The following is a 23,862-nucleotide window of genomic DNA, read 5'->3' on the forward strand; positions in this document are numbered from 1 at the left end:
GGATTGTCTTTCTATAATGCCACTTCAAAGGCTTTTATTTCCTTTGCTTTATTTTTTTTTAATTTTTAGTTCTTCATTACCTAGAACAGCAGTCCCCAACCTTTCTGACACCTGGGGATAACTTCATGGAAGACAATTTTTCCATGGACTAGGGGTGGGGGGATGGTTTCATGATGATTCAACCTCATTACATTTATTGCACACTTTATTTCTAATCTAATTCTGCCACTGATCTGGTAGGAGGTATCATTCTGCAGCCCAGAGATTGGGAACCCCGCACCTAGAACATGAAGTCCTTTGCTTGACATTTATGGGACTTTCCGGCTATATATTCCATCATTCTTCAACACTTTTCGTATATTTGGTAATACCAATGACTCCCAATTCCTTGAGTGTGTTCCATACCATTGTACATATTGTTCCCGTGCCTAGAATGCCTTTCTCTTACTATCTATCTAGGGACTCAGTCTTTAAGGCCCCAGCTTCAGGCTGACTTCCAAGTGAGGCTTTCTCTGACTTCCAAAGATAGAGATAATCCCTTTCCTCTCTGGGTCCTCTTAGTACTATGAGTATATTTCTTATATTTCTCTCCATTTGTTATGCTGCATTTTAATACTTTGTTTATATGCCAATCACTTATTGGATTTTAAACCCTTTGAAGGCCAGGATGCCCAGACCAGTGGTTCTTATCAAGAAGCCATATCCTAGAATGCACTGAAAATTTGTGGGGCATTTCTTGTTTCAATGATGAGTGGGGCTAGAGGTACAACATAACTGGCAATAGGCAGGACAGAGCCTTGTCCCCAAATCTGAATGACTTTCAAATGTTCCACTGGGCACTAATGGAAATAATCAAATTGTTTATATAATCATCTGAATCTAGGACTTAGTTCTGTTGTATATAGGAACCCAACATTAATATACTCTGAATCTTCTATGAATTAAACTGATATGTAAATTAAAGGAGGATTATGTTAGTTCTTTTGGAGAAGGAAACGGCAACCCACTCCAGTGTTCTTGCCTGGAGAATCCCAGGGACGGGGGAGCCTGGTGGGCTGCCATCTATGGGGTCGAACAGAGTCGGACACGACTGAAGAGACTTAGCGGCAGCAGCAGCATGTTAGTTCTTTATTGGAAATTTTACCAAGAGCTTTTCACCTTGACATTGCCACTTGCTGTTTTTGAATTGCCAATGTAATATACCTGCATTAGACTGTATTTGAAGCTGTGACTCCACATACAAGCATCTGCTTATTTCTTTATATCCTTTAATAGATCTGTGCCTTAAAATTTACATATTAATATGACCACTGGTTTATTATAAATTAATCTCTTTTTATGTTTCATGTAGTTCAGTATCTAATTTACTGGGTTGCTATGAGACTTAAATTGAGTTAATATATGAGGTATTTAGAGGAGTAGCACCTGGCACACAGAAAATGCTACCATATATGCTGATGTTATTACTATAGAAAAGTTGTTGAATATTCATTGATAAATATTTTAAATTATACTTGGAATAGGTATTAAGAAATCCTGTGACTACTTTTAGGTCTCAATATTATAATAATCTGAATCATTAGAATATAACTACATGATCCCAAGATGTTATAGAAAGTGCTTCAATATTTTTTTGTGTGTCTAGGAGACTAAAATGAGATTATGATTCTCTTTGTGACCAATTTACCCTGAAGGATTCACACTCTGTTGTGGTCTTCCTGGGGAGCAATAACACAAACTGGTAACTTTGAGTTTGGTCTTTGCCTATGAACCAGTTTTACTATGTGCAAGGGTAACAGGTCCAAAGGGATAACTGTGACCGTTAATCTCACAAATATGCTATATTTAATAATTTTATATTTGTCTTTAGTCAGACAAAGATAGGTGCAATGTGAGTCAAGTCTGCAATATCCGACTCGATGACTATGTCTTTTTTAGCTGCTACTCATTTTAAGAATAGCCTTACTCTCGTTGGTTGTTGACATGCGTAATGATAACAGTAGTTACCATGTTTTGAGCACTGTGGCGTGCTGCGATTCACGGGGTCGCAGAGTCGGACACGACTGAGCGACTGAACAACTGAACTGAACTGAGGCACTATAAACATATTATTTCTAATCCTTACAAAGACCTGTAATCATTACAGAGAAGGAAACTATACTTGGAAGGGCTATGTAACTTGTTCAGGGCCATTCATCTAAAAAGTGTTTATGTTGGAATCAAATGCCAAAACCTGAGCTCATTCTTTCATACCACTCTGCTTCCCTAATTAAAACTCAAGAGACTTCATATTAGAATTGGTTCTTGAAGGACCAAGATTATTTCTCTAAAAAGGACTTGACTGTATCCTTTCATTATGACAATCTGAACCACTTGAGCATGGCTAAATAGTCCCAAATATAGTCCCAAATTTCAAATTTCTTTCTGTTTAGGCCATAGAATGTAAGACAGAAACACTGTGACCAAAACATTGTTTTCTTTTGGAACCTGGACACACACTGAGAGAAGTTTTCAGAGGATTATCTGAATGCTCACTATAAAGCTGACTCTCTGGCCAGTCTTCTTTGGGCTGTTTAGAGATGATGATTGGGCTTCCCAGGTGGTTCAGTGGTAAAGAACCCATCCGCCTGCTAATGCAGGAGACTCAGGTTCAACTTCTGGGTCGGGAAGACCCCTTGGAGAAGGAAATGATAATATAAAATAATTCTATGTATACTGAGCAGCACTTGGTGCCAATTTATTTTTTCCTTCATAAGGCACAGACCCAAAGAGAGTAACTAGAAAGTGAACTATGGGAGGCTTTCTCTCCTCCACATTTGAGAGGACCTACTGTCAGAGGCCCTCTATGGCAGAGCTTTCCATCTTGGGTGTTCTGGACAACACCTAAAAAAGTGGCCCACCCCTGTGCTGAGATGTCATGCCGTCAGGTCTCAGGTGGTGGGTAGGTCAGAAGGTAGACACAGGTAATCACCTCTAACCATGACCAGCCTCAGTCACTTACTTCAGAGTAACAGAGACCCTCAATCAACTGGTCCCAGCAACATTAAAGAAGCATATCAAGTTAGTACAATTTATGTGACTTGATGTATTTCTTTTCTCTAGTCACCCAATGTTATTATCCTCTAGACACTGTACTTAACTTATTCTAAGCATTCCTTTAGGATAGATTGGTAAATAATTTAGTCTCTTTGAAATTATAATTTTTCTGTTCAAGTCTGTTTTAAAAACTGATACCAACTCAATTCCCCTTATTAGCATTCAAATATTGAACTACATATACTCATTTCAGTGCTTATGTAAATATGTGTACATGAATATATCACATCAATGTGTCTGTAAATATAAAACTAGAACAATGAGAGTGATTTTATTACAGAATTTACATGAGTATTTTTCTTTGAAAGTGCTTATCTTGGGGACCACACACTTTCCCCAGTGATGCTGAACTCAGAATGTCAAAATTATAAGGATCCTTTGGAGATTATTCGTGCTAATTTTTCCCATTTTACACATATGGAGGCTGAGAAGTGATGTATCCATAGAAGTGACTATCCATAGTTAATAAAGAAAGAATCGGGACAGAAATACAATTCTTCTAATTTCCAACCAAGTTATTTCAAATTTTAAAATGTTGTGGGTATGGAACAGTCTTATGGACTCTGTGGGAGAGGGAGAGGGTGGGAAGATTTGGGAGAATGGCATTGAAACATGTAAAATATCATGTATGAAACGAGATGCCAGTCCAGGTTCAATGCACGATACTGGATGCTTGGGGCTAGTGCACTGGGATGACCCAGAGGGATGGTATGGGGAGGGAGGAGGGAGGAGGGTTCAGGATGGGGAGCACATGTATACCTGTGATGGATTCATTTTGATATTTGGCAAAACTAATACAATTATGTAAAGTTTAAAAATAAAATAAAATTTAAAAAAAATGTTGTGGGATCTTCCATATATTTCAATATATATGCTGCAAAAAGCCTATGAACTTTAATTTTTACTCATATCTATGAAATTACATGTATGCACATCATTTTCTGAGTTTGTTAACCAGAGCTTTCCAACCAAAATGGATTTAGAGTCCAAGGGGTTGATAGTGCAGTCAAGATAGTGATTTCTTCTGCCCTCATTGTGGTCTAAACACCCAGGCTGGCCACTTTCAAGTGAGAGGTTCCATCCATTTCTGCCGCCCCTTATAAATATTATCATTTGCTACTATTTAAAACTATAATTAATGAATAAATTTATTGCAGGGTCTCAAGTTTAAAAACTGTATTTCTTTTATACTGGTCATAGCTATTGAAAACATTTTTTTGCTTATTTGAATTTTCAGATTTTATTTTATGTAATTGCTATTTATGACTTGAGTAATAAAAAAGAACAGTTGATAAGGAGAAAAATGAGAAAAAGTCACTTAAGCAACTTGATTATGTTGTAAATCATTTCATTTTCTACATGTTTATTATTATTAGCTATTTTTTGTCATGATATGGGAAAGGTGGAAAACACTGCTTTATACGCATTGTTAGCCCTACTCTTTTTAACCTGATTCCAACCTTTGTATATGTGACCAATAAATTAAATTGCACATTTTGCTTCATCATTGATCTAAGATTTGTAAGAATACCTAGTAATTATTTATGTTGCTTGAGCAGAGATAGATCCTAGGGTTCCTTCACAAAGTATATTTTTAGTAAATTAAAAGTTGAATGAAGAAGAGGAGCTCCTTCTGAGGTAACCTCCAAGAACCACCATACAGATTAATGCAATCACTTTCACAGCGGTGAGGGTTCTTTGCTCAATATTAAAACCACACTGTATTCTGTATTGCTATACATCACTCAGTGTGGCAGGCAGAATCCTGAGACGGCCCCTGTGATCATCACCTCCTTGTATCCACACCTTTGTATAATCCCCACTCCTTGAATGTGGGGAGACCTGTAACTTGCTTCTAACCAACAGAAAATGGCAAAGGTGAGGGATATCGCTACATAGTTATGCAATATTATATGGCAAAAGTGCAGGGGTGTGGCAGATGTAATTAAGATCCCTACTTAGTTGACTTTAAGTTAACCGAAAGGGACAGTACACTGATGGCTTGACTTAATCAGGTGAACCCCTTAAAAGAGTGTCGAGAAGTAAGAGACTGTCTCTCTCCACTGCTGCTGTGAAGAAACTAGCTGCCATAACTTCTACAGTCACACAACCATATTCTTCCAACAACTTGAGGGAGCTTAGAAGTGGATCCTTCCCTAAGTGAGCCTCTGGCTGAGAAAGCAGCCCAGCCGACACCTTGATTTCAGACTTGTGAGACCCTGAGCAGAAAAGTCAGCTAAGTCATGCCTGGACTCTTGACCCACAGAAACTCTGGAGTAATAAATACATGTTGTTTTGAACCACTGAGTGCAGTAATTGCTTACACAGCAATAAACACTAACACATTTATATGTAAAGCTGGGCTCCCAAAAGCATGAAGCAGGTGCCTCAGGAAGTACAGCCCAAACCTCACCTGCACTTCCATGTCAGCTGGCTCCTCCAACAGATGTAGCAGTTGTTGTTTCTCTTGAGACAGCTGCTCTACAAGTTTCTCCTGTGCAGCCAGGCTTTGACTCAGTTCTTCAATTTTTCTGGAGCAAAGGAAAAGTAAGAACAACAATTACGGTCATGATACATTACTAACTTGATTTTTCAGCCCACTCCAAAGATAGCATGGTCTGGTACAGTCAGTTTTTACCTTTTTAAAATCATTGAACTCTTTGATACTTTTCTTCAGTAAGCCATGCATTCTCTGCCCCAGCCCCCCAACATACACACAAATGAGTTTTTTGCTTACATTGTCATAATGTAAGTAAGGTTCATAGACCTCCTGAAGCCATTTCATGGATCTATAGACCATAAGTATAAAACTCTTAGAAGTTGTGGGTCTTTTTATTTGTTATTGTTGTTGCAGTTAAAAAACAATTATCAAGTAACCATTATGCATATGGGCTTCCCAGGTAGCAAGGTGGTAAAGAATCCACCTGCCAATGCAGGAGACAAGAGATGTGGGTTCGATCCCTGGGTAAGGAAGATCCCCTGGAGGAGGAAACAGCAACCCACTCCAGTATTCTTGCCTGAAGAATCCCTGAAGAGGAGCCTGGTGGGCTACAGTCGATGGGGTCGAAAAAGAGTCAGACATGACTAGGCACACATATACACATTATGTATATAATTCAATGCATCCCCAATGTACTGGTGATATAAAGTTGGAAAACACACAATCTCTACAGAAAGTTAAACTTTTTTTGGTGTGTGTGCCAAGAGTCTTGGGAATAGGGAGTCACAGATATATCAACAGATAGACTACAGTAAGTGCTACCCTACCAGAGGTATGAACCAAATAGTACAGTGAGTATTGTCATGCAGCTACAGGAAGAAAGATAAAGAAGTCATTCATTTGACTTGGAGGAGCCTGAGGGAAGCTCAGGAGAAGAGATTTTGAAGACTGGATTGTTTTATAGGCTCAGAGGAAGAAGTTTAAATAAAGGAATGAAGGTATGAAGATACAAGATATATGGGGAAGAGTTACTGGCAGGGAAAAGGCTGGTGGGAAGAGACAATGGCTAGAGAAGAGGCTGGAAATTCAGACCAGAATTCAGTTGTCAAAGACTGCATGCTGTGCTGATGTATATAAACCCAGGTTCAAATCAACAGTTTTGTGCAAGGCGTATCTTGCTGTTTCTCTGTGTGTAAGTCTGAGTACTAGAGATACCTGTCCTTGGAAAACATGCTGGTAATAGATGTAAAATTTCCGATTGTGATTATTATTCCTGTGTGTGTGGCTTCCCAGGTGGCTCAGTGGTAAAGAATCTGCCTGCCAATGCAGGACATGCAGGAGATGCAGGTGTGATCCCTGGGTCAGGAAGATCCTCTGGAAAAGGGAATGGCAACCCACCCCAGTATTCTTGCCTGGAGAATCCCATGGACAGAGGAGCCTGGCGGGCTACGGTCCCAGGGGTCACAACTGAGCACGCATGCAACACAGCATATGTTAAGACAGTGACAGCACCTTGGCAGGAAAATGGTATGGCCAAAAGGTTACGGGCACCAGAAAGTCAAGTAGGAATCTCATAGACAAATTATAAATTAATTTAAGGTATGAGCATCAGCTTAGACTTGGGGATGAGAAAGGACTTTTAAAATTTAAAAATGTATATGAATGCAAGTTGCAATGATAGTTATGATGACGAATGTGGACTTCCTATTAACTTCCCCATGGTATCTGTGCTAGAACATCTCTACTTTTCTCAAGCCTCAGACCTCACTATTCCCTTTGACCCTCAGTCTCTACAGATGATCTACTTTCCTACTTTACAAAGCTATTCAAGGCCATCTGACATGAACTCCCTCAATTTGTTAGATACGTCTGTCTTTTTTTTTTCCTTTTGGTTTGACAAGTGTTCACTGGAATACAGAGATGGGACAGAGTCTCAGGTAATCTAGCAGAGAAGATCTGAAGGAAAATACGACAATGCACAGAAGACTGTGCACTGATGGCTGTGTATACAAAACAAGGACTTCCCAGGCGGCGCAGTGCTGAAGAATCCACTTGCCAATGCAGGAGACACAGGAGATGCAGGTTTGACCCCCGGGTCAGGAAGATGCCCTGGAGTAGGAAATAACAACCCACTCCAGTATTCTTGCCTGGAAAATTCCATGGACAGAGCAGCCTGGAGGGTTACTGTCTATGGAGTCACAAAGAGTAAGACATGAATTAGTGACTGAGCATGTACGCATACAAAACAAGAATATAAATACTTAATTCTGTCACAAAAGCCTTCACAGAAGTAAGCATTGATGCCTTCAAGAGTTTTGAAGAATGAACAAGAGTTCACCAGGAGGGGAAAACACAGATGTTTCCCCACAAAGGAAGAGCATGAACGAAATTCTGGGTACCTGACATAGCACTGTATGCTTCTGGAGGTGGTGTGCCTTCAGGGTCTGGATTCCAGCAAAGCCTGAAGCCATGTTACATAACTCTCTAAATGACAATTTCTTCCTTTATAAAATATAATAATCCCTATCTTATGGGATTGTTAACTTTATGAGAGAATTAAACTTTATGGGAGAATTAAACAAGAATATAAAGGACTCAGCTCAGTTATACAGTAAGAGCCCAGCAAACCTTAGTCATCATTATTATTACTAGTCTGCTGCTGCTAAGTCGCTTCAGTCATGTCTGACTCTGTGCGACCCCATAGACGGCAGCTCACCAGGCTCCCCCGTCCCTGGGATTCTCCAGGCAAGAACACTGGAGTGGGTTGCCATTTCCTTCTCCAATGCATGAAAGTGAAAAGTAAAGTGAAGTCATTCAGTCGTGTCCGACTCTTAGTGACCCCATGGACTGCAGCCCACCAGGCCCTCCGTCCATGGGATTTTCCAGGCAAGAGTACTGGAGTAGGGTGCCATTGCCTACTAGTCTAGAATCAGTGAAATGTGAAGGAGTCATGGTAGGGGATGAGTCTGGGGGAAATCAGGGGTCAGAACATAACAGGCTTTGATGGCCACACTAAGAACAGATCTTACTTCCTAAAGATGTTGGGAACTTTCCAAATGGCTCTGCAATAATATGATCAGATTTGTGTCTCAAAAAGATCACACTGGTCATCGGTCACTGTGTGTACACTGTGTGTTTTTCACCTATCCAGTTAAAAACCACTTACGGCTTTTTATGCCACCGTAGTATCATGCATTGAAGAGGCTAAATATTTGTCAATTTCATTTCAAAACTGCTCTGAATTGTTAGATTGGGATGAAATGGAGAAGGGCAGGACCAGAAGAGAACATTTAAGAAGTTGCTCCAATAACCAAGACACAGCCCTGCCCTCAACAATTGCCCACTTACATTTATGAGAAAATTCAAGTTCCTTTTAAATACAAAGCCAGCACAGTCAGATGCCCTTTTCCAAATACAGCTTACCTCTCACTGGTCTTTCCCAGACCCTCCACTCTGGTCCTGTAGAACTAATTCTTTGTCCTGAAATATGCCTGTCCCTGAGTCTCCCCTCAGTGGTGTTTCCTCCTGCACAGGACCTTTCCCCTCCCTAACCACTTCCTACATTGTTTCTTTCAACTCCTATTCACTCTTCAAAATCCACCTCAGATTTCACCTCCTCCAGGAAACTTTTTCTTTCGTTTTTTTTTTTTTTTTTAATGTATCCTGGAAATGTTCTAGGGTTCCATCTGTTTTATTTTTAATTTAATTTAATTTTTTAACTTTACAATATTGTATTGGTTTTGCCATATATCAACATGAATCCGCCACAGGTATACACATGTTCCCCATCCTGAAACCTCCTCCCTCCTCCCTCCCCATACCATCCCTCTGGGTCGTTCCAGTGCACCAGCCCCAAGCATCCAGTATCATGCATCAAACCTAGACTGGCGACTCGTTTCATATATGATATTATACATGTTTCAATGCCATTCTCCCAAATCATCCCACCCTCTCCCTCTCTCACAGAGTCCAAAAGACTGTTCTATACATCAGTGTCTCTTTTGCTGTCTCATATACAGGGTTATTGTTACCATCTTTCTAAATTCCATATATATGTGTTAGTATACCGTATTGGTGTTTTTCTTTCTGGCTTACTTCACTCTGTATAATAGGCTCCAGTTTCATCCACCTCATTAGAACTGATTCAAATGTATTCTTTTTAATGGCTGAGTAATACTCCATTGTGTGTATGTACCACAGCTTTCTTATCCATTCATCTGCTGATGGACATCTAGGTTGCTTCCATGTCCTGGCTATTATAAACAGTGCTGCGATGAACATTGGGGTACATGTGTCTCTTTCAATTCTGGTTTCCTCAGTGTGTATGCCCAGCAGTGGGATTGCTGGGTCATAACGCAGTTGTAGTTCCAGTTTTTTAAGGAATCTCCACACTGTTCTCCATAGTGGCTGTATTAGTTTGCATTCCCACCAACAGTATAAGAGGGTTCCCTTTTCTCCACACCCTCTCCAGCATTTATTGCTTGTAGACTTTTGTATCGCAGCCATTCTGACTGGCATGAAATGGTACCTCATAGTGGTTTTGATTTGCATTTCTCTGATAATGAGTGATGTTGAGCATCTTTTCATGTGTTTGTTAGCCATCGGTATGTCTTCTTTGGAGAAATGTCTATTTAGTTTTTTGGCCCATTTTTTTATTGGGTCATTTATTTTTCTGCAATTGAGCTGTAGGAGTTGCTTGTATTCCAGTGGCACCCTGCTCTTGAGTAGATGACAATCCTATACACCCCAGAGTATCCCATGTTACTCCTACCAGAGAACTTATTAATAATGTATAACATGTGTCTTGATGACAGGAAATGGGTCTTTCATCTCTGTAACCTGAGTGCTTAGTCCTTTGTCTGGCATACAGCAGGTGCTCAATCCATGTGAATAAGTGATCATGTCTCTTGTTCACTATCATTTGACCATTGTTCTACTTACACCTACTTAAATCTCCTGATTGCCAGCAAGTCAGTTCTGTTAATGGATACCATTAAAGACTCAACCCTAAAGAGAGATTCTTTACTTAGGGGAGCCATAAAGTCTTGGAAATGGTGAAGGCCCACCGTAAGTCCTTAAAAGGCAACAGTGTAGCTGCCATATACTCTCACAGGCTTGAAAACAGACAAAAGACAAGTAGCAAATACAGTACCAAAGGTACCTACTTGTCCCTCTGGGCCAGGGCCTCAGTGTACTGGTCAGATTTGACCCGGTCTCCTGGTACATCTTCCCTCTCCTTGGTGACTCCCTTCAGTTTCTCTGAGAGCTCCAGGTTACACTCTTTCTCTGCTTCCACCAGAGCCGCCATCCGTGCGGCTTCATTTTTTGCTAGTCTGGACTCCTGCAAGGAGGCACAAAAAAGAATGAAAACCAAGCAGCTGCAGAGCCCCCACCTAGGTTAGGAGCCCTGAAACACAGGGACACTTAAGGACCTTAGGAAGGAAAGTAGAGAGGGAAAAGGTGAAGGCCAGGAGGCAGAGCAGTCAGGAAAGAGGTAAAAGGGGACCCGTAGCTGGGGATACTCACCTCTTGCAGAAGCTGGATCTTATTCTCCAGGAGCTCGTAAACATGCTCCGTCTCCTGCTGTCTCTCCTCAAACTGGCGCCGGAGCTCAGCTTCATTATGGCTGTTGATATTCTCTGCATCAGCGCTAAAACCACAGAACATCAGCCAGTCACAGCCAGCTATATAACTTAGCAAGTGGACCCACTCAGGCTGTTTCAGTAATTCTGAATCACACTGGTGAGAAGAAATTATTTGTGGAACAGCAATTATTCGTGGAACTGCTCATTCCAACTTTTCAGATAATCTTTTAGGAACTCTAATTTGTATTGCTTGTCAATCAGAATATAATACTTGACACCCAAGAAGATTCACTATTGCTACAGCTTTAAGAGGAAAAGCTTTCAGTTGAAAGGCAGGCAGTCATCAAATGGCTTAGAACTCAGCATCCATGTTCACTGCCACCTGTCCCTGGACTTTTCCATTTGGACTGCTCTCCCAGAGTCCTTTGCTCATTCCTTGATTTCTCGCTATTTGAATTTAGAGTGTTCCTTCCATTTAGGTTGCTGGAACAGAATATCCATTTGGACAGCCATAGAAAGGCTCTTGTCCTTTCTAGCCAGTAACCTGTAGACTGTCCTGAGTCTGGGCTACCTACCCAGAGTTCTATCCAGTTTCCCCATGGTCCCATGCAGAAAGTGGACATTTAATCTATGGAAGATCAGGGTTCTGGGCCAGCTTTGCTTCTCTGATGTCCTCAGGAATGAATGTCCAGGCACTAGCACGAAGCGGGTAAGGTGTCACCAGCTTATTTATAGCTGACAACAGCTGCCCTTAGATGTCTGAGGATTAGTGAAGGCAGTATCAGGTGCTGAATGATCTTAATTCCGGTTTGATTTTATTCCTGTTTTAAGCCATTTGTTGAGAACCACTGACCATCTTCTTGTTTTCAGGGTAGAGAGAACAATACTGAACCTTCACAGGCTCATGATAAATCAAAGGTGCTCTGTCCAAGCCCAGGAGTATTTTAATATTAGGCCCAAGAGGTTGTGTCCATGGCGACTAAATGGAGCTTCCTTAAAGATTATAGAATTCCTTGGTCGAAGTGGAGACTACTCAGCACTGTCCTGGAAACTATATTTATCTTGAGTTCATGTCATTATACAGCCTTTTGGGAATAGAAGGGTCTTTGTTGTACAAGTGATACCAGTCAAGAGAATAACCTAAGAACCCCCCTAAATAGGCAGACCTCAGGAATAATCAACTTTTACTTTGACTCCATATTCCTTGATAAATGTAATAGACAACAGCAAAGTACAATATCGTAAGATTGAAGTTACACATTTTCTGAGTAACTCAGTTAGCCAGGAATGCCTGATTTAATAAGCTACAGCTGTTGTGAAGGCAGAAGTGCCTTGAACTTGATGCCAGACGTTGTGGGTTCTGCCACTCATCTGCAAAGACTTTAACACTCTGTACCTTAGCTTTCTCATTTCTAAAAATAGGATAGTGCCACCTAATAAAAGGCTGAAATGATAATTAAAAATACACTATACAAATCTCAAAATTTATAACTCAATTGGTATTTCACATTTTCCTAAAATCTATAAGCTCATTTAATGCCTTAGTAAGTAATTGAGTAATATCAGCATACTGTGTACAGCTGAGTCTAGTTTGAGTATTCTAATATTACTGGACTATCACTCTATTAATTAAGTATCAAGAAATACTGTAGAGATAGAAGGAATGCCAGATCAGATTGAATATATACTGATTCTAGGACATAATCTGAAAATTTTTAGTAAAAATTTCAGTAACATTTGTCATTTAAAACTAAGGGGTTTTTAATTATAAAAGTAACCATGCTAATAATATTGGTATATAAAAATAATCAAGTCTTCTCCCTATCACAAATTCCAGTCTCACTCTCTTGAAGACAGCAATGTTAAAGTGTTTGGTATGTAACCCTGCAGTTTTTTCTATGCATACTCAACCAAGCACATGTACACATAGGGTGTTTGTCTTTACCCAAAGGGGCTTATATTCTAAGTATCACTCAGCACTTCACCCCTTACTTAGTGTATCAGGGACTTCCCACCTTGAAATGTTTTCAACCATTGTCCTATTGATGGATAGTTGTTTTCATTTTTTTTTGCCATTACAAAAAAATGATGTGGTTAATATCCTTATTTATTTATCCTTTTATGCTCATACTTTTATTTATAATGAATAGATTCCTTTTAGGAATTATTTGATCAAATAAAGTATTAATTTTTTACTTTCATAAGTAGTACTACATTCCAAAAATGTTACCACAATTTGCATTCTCACCAGCAGTATATGACAGTACCCATTTCCCCCAAATTCTGTGTCAACCCTGGATGCTCTTTGTAGATTACTGACTAAGTAGTTTATAGGCTTAGGGTTGATGACATTACAATCTACTTCAATGTCACTCAGACTTGCAGAGAGCCCGGAAAAGAAGGCCCCTTGTTTCAACTCCTGAATTGGATACAGCACTCAAATGCCAGAATTAAGGTTAAAGAATTTGGTTACAGCTAAATGAGCCAGACTCTGGAAAGAACCAAGAGTTCAACTAGTTCAGACTGCAACTCACCATGTTTTATCCGGATGCTGTCTCTTGTCCTGGAGTTCTCGTTTCAGGCTCTCTACTTCAACCTTCAGCTCGATGTTCTGAAAAGCAAACAGGCATTAATTATCATTAACTGCCACAGACACCTGGTTAGACAGAGAAAGACAAATATTATACGATACCACTTATATGTGGAGAAGGAAATGGCAACCCACTCCAGTATCCTTGCGTGGAGAATCCCATGGACAAGAGCCTGGTGGGCTCCAGTCCGTGGGGTCGCAAAGAGTCGGACACAGCTTGAGCGACTAACACACACATATGTGGAGTATAAAATATGACACAAATGAACTTATTTACAAAACAGAAACAGACTCACAGACATAGAAAACAAACTTATGATTACCAAAGTGGCGGTGGGAAGTAGGGATTAGAGTAAGGGATTAACAAATACATACCACTATACACACACATATCTGAATCACTTTGCTATACATCTGAAACTAACACAATATTGTAAATAACTAAGTAATTTTTTTAAATTTGCTATTATTACTTACAAAAACAATAGTTTTCCCTTCCTGACTGGGATAGCTGAAGTTCTCAGCCATAATCACATATTAAATTAATAATATGCCATACAAAGGAAAGAAAATAATGACACCAAAGGTGGAATATCCTGGGCACCTGCACACAAACAGATATTCAATCTAAACATTCTTCTTCTAAGTAAGTAGAAAAGAGGAATGAAAAGGAGGGGAAAAAAAATAAATACAGTTACTTCTCTAGGTTTTATCATTTTATCTATCCAAGCAAACAGACAATAAAGTTTATGAGCCTCATACAGAACTGCTAAAACAGTCTCGTCTTACAAGATTAGATTGTAAATCTTTTATTCTGGTGGATAACAATCAATTATTCTGGTGGATCAAGGTAATTTCATGGTAATTTCAAAATCTAACACATGGAAATGTAAGTACATTCCAATTTACAACATTAAATTTTAACCCTCTGTAACCATTCTCTTCAGAAAAATTCCTGCATAGTTAATCACATTTCTCCATTCTCCATTAGTAAATATTCAAATGTAAACTGTTAAATTCTATATACAGCTGAAGAGAATCTGAATTTAACTGTATTTGCTTATCTTATCACCAAATTTTGTCAGCTCTTTGTCAAGATACCTATGCAAATGTATGTACTCAAGAAAGAGGGGCTGGGGAGGAGAGACTCCCTCTCTTTCTACATGTCCCCAGAGGAGTATGGGGCTTCCCTTGTGGTTCCGCTGGTAAAGAATCTGCCTATAATGCTGGAGACCTGGGTTCAATCCCTGGGTCGGAAAGATCCCCTGGAGAAGGGAAAGGAAACCCACTCCGGTATTCTGGCCTGGAGAATTAGTATCTAGAACTAGAGTACTGGGCTAACAATGTTTACAGATTAACCGTGTTTAGTTAGATTCTCTCTTTGTTGGTAGCTTGTTTTGTTTCAGGAAACATCACTTGACTAGAATCTTAACACCAATCCATGTTAAACACAAAATTCTCCTGAACTGATTTCCATTATTGGTGCTTACTACAAAGTTCAATATACAATTAGGTTAAAAAAAAAAAAAAAGAGAGAGAGAGTAACCAATTACCTGACTCCTTTCCAAGAATTTTTTTTAAAAAAGATTATCGTTTTATTTGACATACCATACCTTTTTTCCCCCTCCCCTTCCAGTTCTATTGAGATATATTTGACATACACCACTGTATAAGTTTAAAGGGTAGAGCATAATGACTTACATACATAATGAAATGAGCTTAGTAAACATTCATCATCCCATGAAAAGTGAAAAAGTGAAATGAAGTCGCTCAGTTGTGTCCAGCTCTTTGCAACCCCGTGGACTGTAGCCTACCAGGCTCCTCCGCCCATGGGATTCTCCAGGCAAGAATACTGGAGCGGATTGCCATTTCCTTCTCCAGGGGATCTTCCCGATCCAGGGATCAAACCCGGGTCTCCCACATTGCAGGCAGATGCTTTAACCTCTGAGCCACCAGGGAAGCCCATATAGATATAAAATTAAAGAACAGAAATTTTTTTCCAAGTCTTCAATTTTAACTCTATAAATTGATCCACTACTCATATAATCTACAATGTGGCTATTCCTTTTAAAAATAGAGGTTTAAAAAATTCTTCTCCAGTAGAAGCTGTGACACAGTGAATCCCTAAAAAACAAACAAACCACCTTTCTTAAAAATCAAGAGAAAATTTTTTGCCTGACCAGTTTAAAAAAAAATTTTTAATGCAAAATGTATCAATCCTTTCAGCATCAGAATAGATTCATTATTACCCACTATATTAATTAGGTGGAGAAGGAAATGGCAACCCACTCCAGTATTCTTGCCTGGAGAATCCCAGGGACAGAGGAGCCTGGTGGGCTGCCATCTATGGGGTGGCACAGAGTCGGACATGACTGAAGCAACTTAACATGTATGCATGCATTGGAGAAGGAAATGGCAACCCACTCCAGTATTCTTGCCTGGAGAATCCCAGGGACAGAGGAGCCTGGTGGGCTGCCATCTATGGGGTGGCACAGAGTCGGACATGACTGAAGCGACTTAGCATGTATGCATGCATTGGAGAAGGAAATGGCAACCCACTCCAGTATTCTTGCCTGGAGAATCCCAAGGACAGAGGAGCCTGGTGGGCTGCCATTTACGGGGTTGCATAGAGTTGGACACTACTGAAGCGACTTAGCAGCAGCAGCAGCAGCATATTAATTAGCAATAGTTTTCACACTATGTTCCACAAATAAACAATATTCTACCTACAACAACTAGAGAAAGAAGAACAAACAAAATCAACGTTCAGAAAACTAAGATCTTGGTATCCAGTCCCATCACTTCATGGCAAAAAGATGGGAAGACAATGGAAACAGTGGCAGACTTTATTTTCTTGGGCTCCAAAATCACTGCAGATGGTGACTGTAGTCATGAAATTAAAAGACGCTTACTGCTTGGAAGAAAAGCTATGACCAAGCTAGTGAAAAGTGAAAGTGAAAAGCACTCAGTCATGTCTAACTCTTTACGACCCCATGGAATTCTCCAGGCCAGAATACAGGAGTAGGGTAGCCTTTCCCTTCTCCAGGAATGACCAACCTAAACAGCATATTAAAAAGCAGAGACATTACTTGGCCATTAAAGGTCCGACTACTCAAAGCTATGGTTTTTCCAGTAGTCATGTATGGATGTGAGAGCTGGACTATAAAGAAAACTGAGTGCCAAAGAAATGATGCTTTTGAACTCTGGTGTTGGAGAAGACTCTTGAGAGTCCCTTGGACAGCAAGGAGATCAAACCAGTCCATCCTAAAGGAAATCAGTCTTGAATATGCATTGGAAGGACTGATGCTGAAGCTGAAACTCCAATACTTTGGCTGACTCATTTGAAAAGACCCTGATGCTGGGAAAGAATGAAGGCAGGAGGAGAAGGGGATGACAGAGGATGAGATGGTTGGATGGCATCACTGACTCAATGGACTTGAGTTTGAATAAACTCTGGGAGTTGGTAATGGACAGGGAGGCTTGGCGTGGTGCAGTCCGTGGAGTCACAGAGTCAGACACGACTGAGCCACTGAACTGAACTGAAACAGACTCACAGATTTAGAAAATAAATTTTGGTTACCAAAGGGGAAAGATTGGGGGAGGGATAAATTAGAAGTTTGGGATTAACAGATACACACCACTATATACAAAATTAGATAATCAACAATGACCTACTGATTAGCACAGGGAACTCTACTCGATACTCTGTAGTAATCTATATAGGAAAACAATTTGTAAAAGGATATACATATATATGGAAAACTGAATCACTTTGCTATACACCTGAAAATAACACAATACTGTAAATCAACTACACTCCAACATAAAATAAAAATTTAAACATATCCAAAGAGAAATGGTTTTACCTGATTAGTTCTTTAAAAAAGAGAACTTAAAAATTTTTTTATTTACTTATTTTTGGCTGTGCTCGTTCTTCATTGCTGCAGGGGCTTTTCTCTAGTTGCAGAGAGCAAGGGCTGCTCTCTAGTTACAGTGTGTGGGCTTTTCCTTGCAGTGGCCTCTCTTGTTGCAGAGTCCTAGGAAATTTGGGCTTTAGCAGGTGCACACAGGGGCTCAATAGTTGAGGCTCCTTGGTTCTAGAGCACTGGCTCAGTAGCCATGGCATACAGGCTCAGTTGTTCCACAGCATGTGGGATCTTCCCAGATCCAGGATTGAACCCATGTCTCCTGCATTGGCAGGCAGATTCTTTACCACTGAGCCACCAGGGAAGCCCTAAAAAAATGTACTTAATGTAAAAATGTATTAATCATTTCATCATTAGATTAGAAGATTGCCTGTTATGTTTTCTAAGTCAATAGTTTGCACACTGTCCCACCAATATTCCACAAGACACTTTTAGGAGTGGGGGAGGGAGAAGTTTAAATTGAAAAAGTGTGGTCACAGCCTGAGAGTGTTAAAATAGTCTGCTTTGACTCTTGCAGGCCCCCCTCTCTTCCATTGTTAACAACACTCAGTGGGGAAACAGGTCATGTGGGGAATCATGAAGATGTGTAACATATATTTCTTACACTTGGTATATGCTTGTAGTCCAGCTGAGAAAAGCAAAGTTCCAAGGTATGGATTTAAAATGCTAAAGGCAATGACTGATGAGGAAGTACAGGATATAGCCTAACCCAAAGAAGGTTTAATGTCTGGATAAAGAAAGTCACTGTAGATGAGTAAATATGGTATTAAGATAGAAATTGCTATACAATCCACTCAATAGGTCACTTATTTCAAGCACAAATATTTTACATAGCAACATTCTAGAATAATTGAAAAAATTTTATCCATGATTTAATAAATAAACAAAATGTGGTATATCCATACAATGGAATGCTGTTTGGCCATAAAAAGGAATGCTATATGCTACAACATGGCTGATCCTTGAATACATTATGCCAAGCAAAAGCAGTCACAAAGCCACACATTGTATGATTCCATTTATATGAAATGTCCAGAGTAGACAAATCCAGAAAAATAAAGTCCATTGGTGACTGACTCAGGCTGGGGGAATTGGGGAGTGATGTTTAATGGGGAGGGGGTTTCCTTGTGGAGTGATAAAAATGTTCTAAAATTTACTGCCTTGATATTTGCACAACACTGAATATTCTAGAAACACTGATGTATACATTAATTATACACTTTAAATGAGTGAATTGATGTGGTATGTGAATTTTATTTCAATTAAATTGCTATAAAATATTTTCAAAACCCCCAGGAAGTTACAGTGGTTATAATTAAATGGTAACAATGATTATATATTGTATATCATACATGCTCTTAGAACAGTCAGCACCTAAGGAACATCATTATTGTATCTGAACTAAAGAGCAAAACTATACCTTGCCTTCAAGCATTTCTAGTGGAGGTTGGCACTGGGTATTTCAAAATCTCTTTCCAATCCTGGCCCTCCTCTCCAGCCCCCACAGTTACCACCCTATGAGGTACCCCTTCCTTATCCCTGGGATAAGAATGAATAGTCTCAAAACTGATCTCTCCAACCTCAGTCTCTCTGTAACAGGAGGGAAAGGGACAGGGCACAACTTTTCACAGAATGACACAGCCCAAGGACACAACATAAATCACAAGAATCAAATGGGCTCAAGATGACAGACATGTCGACTTTAAGTAGACCTTGATCCTCAATTAGCAAGCTAAATGACACACCCAGAGGCACCATGACAGTCCCAAGGCACTGTCAAAAGACCAAGGAGTGGGCAGTGGCCCAATTCCTGGAAATTTCCACCCCTTCCCCAAAATAGTTGGAATAATCCTCCCACTCATTCAGTTCAGTTCAGTTCAGTTGCTCAGTCGTGTCTGACTCTTTGCTACCCCATGGACATCAGCACGCCAGGCTTCCCTGTCCATCACCAACTCCCAGAGCTTGCTCAAACTTATGTCCACTGAGTTGGTATGCCATCCAATCATCTCACCCTTTGTCGTCCCCTCCACCTGCCTTCAATCTTTCCCAGCATCAGGGTCTTTTCAAATGAGTCAGTTCTTTGCATCAAGTGGCCAAAGTATTGGTGTTTCAGCTTCAGCATCAGTCCTTCCAATGAATATTCAGGACTGATTTCCTTTAGGACTGACTGGCTGGATCGCCTTGCATTCCAAGGGACTCTCTAGAGTCTTCTCCAACACCACAGTTCAAAAGCATCAATTCTTGGGCGCTCAGTTTTCTTTATGGTCCAACTCTCACATCCATACATGACTACTGGAAAAACCATAGCTTTGACTAGATGGACCTTTGGCTGGCAAGGTAACATCTCTGCTTTTTAATATGCTGTCTAGGTTGGTCATAGCTTTGATTCCAAGCAGCAAGCGTCCTTTAATTTCATGGCTTCAGTCATCATCTGCAGTCATTTTGGAGCCCAAGAAAATAAAGTCTCTCACTGATTCCATTGTTTCCCCATCTATTTGCCATGAAGTGATGGGACTGGATGCCATGATCTTAGTTTTCTGAATGTTGAATTTTAAGCCAATTTTTTCACTCTCCTCTTTCACTTTCATCAAGAGGCCCTTTAGTGGCTCTTCACTTTCTGCCATAAGGGTAATGTCATCTGCGTATCTGAGGTTATTGATATTTCTCCTGGCAATCTTGATTCCAGCTTGTGCTTCATCCAGCTTGGCATTCTGCATGATGGTGGCTCAGACAGTAAAGCATCTGTCTACAATGCAGGAGACCTGGGTTCGATCCCTGGGTTGGGAAGGTCCCCTGGAGAAGGAAATGGCAATTCACTCCAGTACTATTGCCTGGAAAATCCCATGGACAGAGGAGCCTGGTAGGCTACAGTCCATGGGGTTGCAAAGAGTCGGACACGACTGAGCGACTTCACTTCACTCACTCTGCATAAAAGTTAAATAAAGCAGGGTGACAATATACAGCCTTAATGCACTCTTTTCCCAATTTGGAACCAGGCTGTTGTTCCATGTCCAGTTCTAACTGTTGCTTCCTGAGCTGCATACAGATTTCTCAGAAGGCAGGTCAGGTGATCTGGTATTCCCATCTCTTTCAGAATTTTCCACAGTTTGTTGTGATCCACACAGTCAAAGGCTTTGGTGCAATCAATAAAGCAGAAGTAGATGTTTTTCTGGAATTCTCTTGCTTTTTCTATGATCCAATGGATTTGGCAATTTGATCTCTGGTTCCTCTGGCTTTTCTAAATCCAGCTTAAACATCTGGAAGTTCACAGTTCACATATGGTTGAAGCCTGGCTTGGAGAATTTTCAGCAGTACTTTACTAGCATGTGAGATGAGTGCAATTCTGGACATTCTTTGGCATTGCCCTTCTTTGGGATTGGAATGAAAACTGACATTTCCAGTCCTGTGGCCACTGTTGAGTTTTCCAAATTTGCTGGCATATTGAGTGCAGCACTTTAACAGCATCATCTTCTAGTATTTGAAATAGCTCAACTGGAATTCCATCACCTCCTCTAGCTTTGTTCGTAGTGATGCTTCCTAAGGCCTACTTGACTTTGCGTTTCAGGATGTCCCACTCATTAGCATATGAAATTACCCAGCCTATAAAAACTAACCACGTCATATTTTGTAGCCACACTTGGCCTCTGCAATGGCCCACACTCTGTATGTGGAGTGTGCTTCTCTCTGAATCTGAATAAATCCACTTCTTACCTATACTTTGTCTCTCACTGAATTCTTTCTGTGATGAGACATCAAGAACCTGAGCTTCATTTCCATGCTAAGTCCTTTCAGTCATGTCCGACTCTTGCAACCCCATGTACTGTAGCCCGCCAGGCTCCTCTGTCCCTGGGATTCTCCAGGCATGAATACTGGAGTGGTTTTCCATGCCCTTCTCCAGGGGATCTTCCTGACTCAGGAATCGAACCTGCATCTCTTGTGTCTCGTGCTTTGGCAGGCAGGTTCTTTACCACTAGCGCCACCTGGGAGCTTCATTAGGTCCTGAGTTTTGGCTGGGTTTGAGTACTGGTCACGTAGGTTCAAGTCCGAATCTGAGGTAAATGATTTCATCTCCACCATTTAAATTTCCCTAAAGTACATCTCTAATTAGTTTACTGCCTTTACTCAGAAATCTTTTCAAGGTTTTTAATTGAATAGAAATTAAATTTTACACAACTCAGCTTGAGAATGGAATCTACTCAAAACTGGACCTCAACTTACCTATCCGACTTTATCTGCCATCACACTCCACTAGCCCAGCTGGTGTTCTCCCACACGTCCTATGCTTTCCAACTAACACGTCACTATTCTCCCTTCAGCTTCATCATTCAATGCCATGTCCCGTGAGGCCTTACTTCACCTCCCCCTTAAAAATCATTTCTTTTGCCTCTAATTTTTCACAATTATCATTCTTTTTATATTTCAATATTGACACACCATATAATGCTTTGTCTTTCTACCTGCCCTTTTACACTTCTGAATGACAGATTCCCTTGGGATAGAGAAAAACGATGGTGTGGTGGAACCAGCCAGATGTGATGACAAGCATGTCATCTTAATGCCTTTCAGCTCTGTGACGCTGGAACATGGGTTTTAGGACAGGAGACCTCAGGAGGCAGAAATCCCTTTCTGCCACTTACTAACTGGTGACCTTTTTTGTGTAAGTTACTTGACCTCTTAGAACCTAATTTCGTCATCAATAAAATGGGATTATAAACATTACCTTGAGGGGTCTAGTGAGGGGTAAATGAGATAACCCAAATACCCAGCACAGTGCCTGATTCAAACAGCTGGAGGCTGTGACTAAGTGACGCCTTCAGTGCTTTGCAGCTGTGTGTGTAATAAGTACGCTGGATGAGTGAGCTAACCAGCCAACCATCCAACCAAGCAACAGGAACACATGCACACAGGCAGAAGGATGATAATATGTTTGTTGGAGAAAAAGGAGATTGGATAATGCTGTCTGAGTGTGCTGTGGTGTGCTCAGTTATGTCTGACTCTTCGCTACCCTATGAACCGTAGCCCTCGGGGCTCCTTTGTCCATGGGGTTTTCCAGGCAAGAATACTGGACTGGGTTGCCATTTCTTCCTCCAGGGAATACTTTCAAAGCAGGGATCAAACCCATGTCTCCTGCATCTCCTGCACTGGCAGGTGAATTCTCTACCACTGAGCCACCAGGGAAGCATGCATCTCTTAGAGAATATTTAAAGTTTAAAACAGAGAAGGACTTTGAAGGCTTCAAATAAACAGTGTTTTGTACACTTTTTTTGTGTGTAAGTATTTAAAACACTTTTTATCTGAAGTCTTTAAAAGACCTCTGTTTTAAACTGTGAATATTCCCTAAGAGGTATATTATTAACCCACTGAAGATAACAGGTTGCTAAAACTGAGACATGAAATGGAAAAATAACTTGCCCCAGCTCAACTCAAGTCACTAGTGGAATTACCAAACACAGCTTAGAATTCCAGCCTCCTCTTCTACCTTTCATCCTCTCCCATAAAAGGGAGAAGCATTCTAGTCCTGTGCCTAGTCTTCTCCAAGACTCAGAAGCACTAATTAAGATTTCCAGACCTTAAAATGGGCAGTTTAGAGAGAAAGGTGAGCATGGACCAAAGATTAGATGGTATTAGAAAATGATCTTAAATTGGTCCAGCCACTGTGGAGAACACTAGGGAGTTTCCTTTAAAAATGAAACACAGAGTTCCTGTGGGCTTCCCTAGTGGTTCAGTGGTAAAGAATCCTCCAGCCAATGCAGGAGACTTGAGTTTGATCCCCGGGTCAGGAAGATCCCCTGGAGAAGGAAATGGCAACCCACTCCAGTATTCTTGCCTGGAAAATCCCATGGACAGAGGGGCATCATAGGCTACAGTTCATGGGTTTGCAAAGAGTCAGGCACAACTTAGCGACTAAACAGCAATAACAAAAGAGCTGTTGCAGGGAAGAGCCAATTCTGACTCCACGTTGGATTTGTTTCTTTGACTTTAACCTTTGCTTGTCATTGCTTTTGTTATTATAACTGTACATAATTGCTTGCCTCAGGGAACTCTGCCCCTCTGACTGACTGTTAAACTAGAGTGCCTTTGTTCAGCTCACAGGGAGATAATCTAATTCTGGTGGCTCAGAGGGTAAAGCGCCTGTCTGTAATACAGGAGACCGGGGTTCGATCCCTGGGTTGGGAAGATCCCCTGGAGAAGGAAATGGCAGTCCACTCCAGTATTCTTGCCTGG

The 23,862-nt window shown here is 40.6% G+C and overlaps 1 protein-coding gene across 9 annotated transcripts in view; it reads right to left on the minus strand.

The window, feature by feature from the left end:
* The window catches only part of PDE4DIP (phosphodiesterase 4D interacting protein), a 238,564-nt gene that overhangs the window by 99,045 nt on the left and 115,657 nt on the right, over window positions 1-23,862 (minus strand). For all 9 annotated transcript variants that reach the window (XM_070785807.1, XM_070785813.1, XM_070785804.1 and 6 more), the window contains 4 exons: window positions 13,656-13,732; window positions 11,063-11,186; window positions 10,702-10,877; window positions 5,510-5,627 (listed from right to left, as the gene is read on the minus strand). In XM_070785807.1, the coding sequence (XP_070641908.1) occupies window positions 5,510-5,627; window positions 10,702-10,877; window positions 11,063-11,186; window positions 13,656-13,732 (495 nt within the window). The remainder of the gene's footprint in view (window positions 1-5,509; window positions 5,628-10,701; window positions 10,878-11,062; window positions 11,187-13,655; window positions 13,733-23,862) is intronic.

The sequence above is a fragment of the Bos indicus genome, chromosome 3 (assembly GCF_029378745.1).
Source record: "Bos indicus isolate NIAB-ARS_2022 breed Sahiwal x Tharparkar chromosome 3, NIAB-ARS_B.indTharparkar_mat_pri_1.0, whole genome shotgun sequence".
NCBI classification, from domain to species: Eukaryota; Metazoa; Chordata; class Mammalia; order Artiodactyla; family Bovidae; genus Bos; species Bos indicus.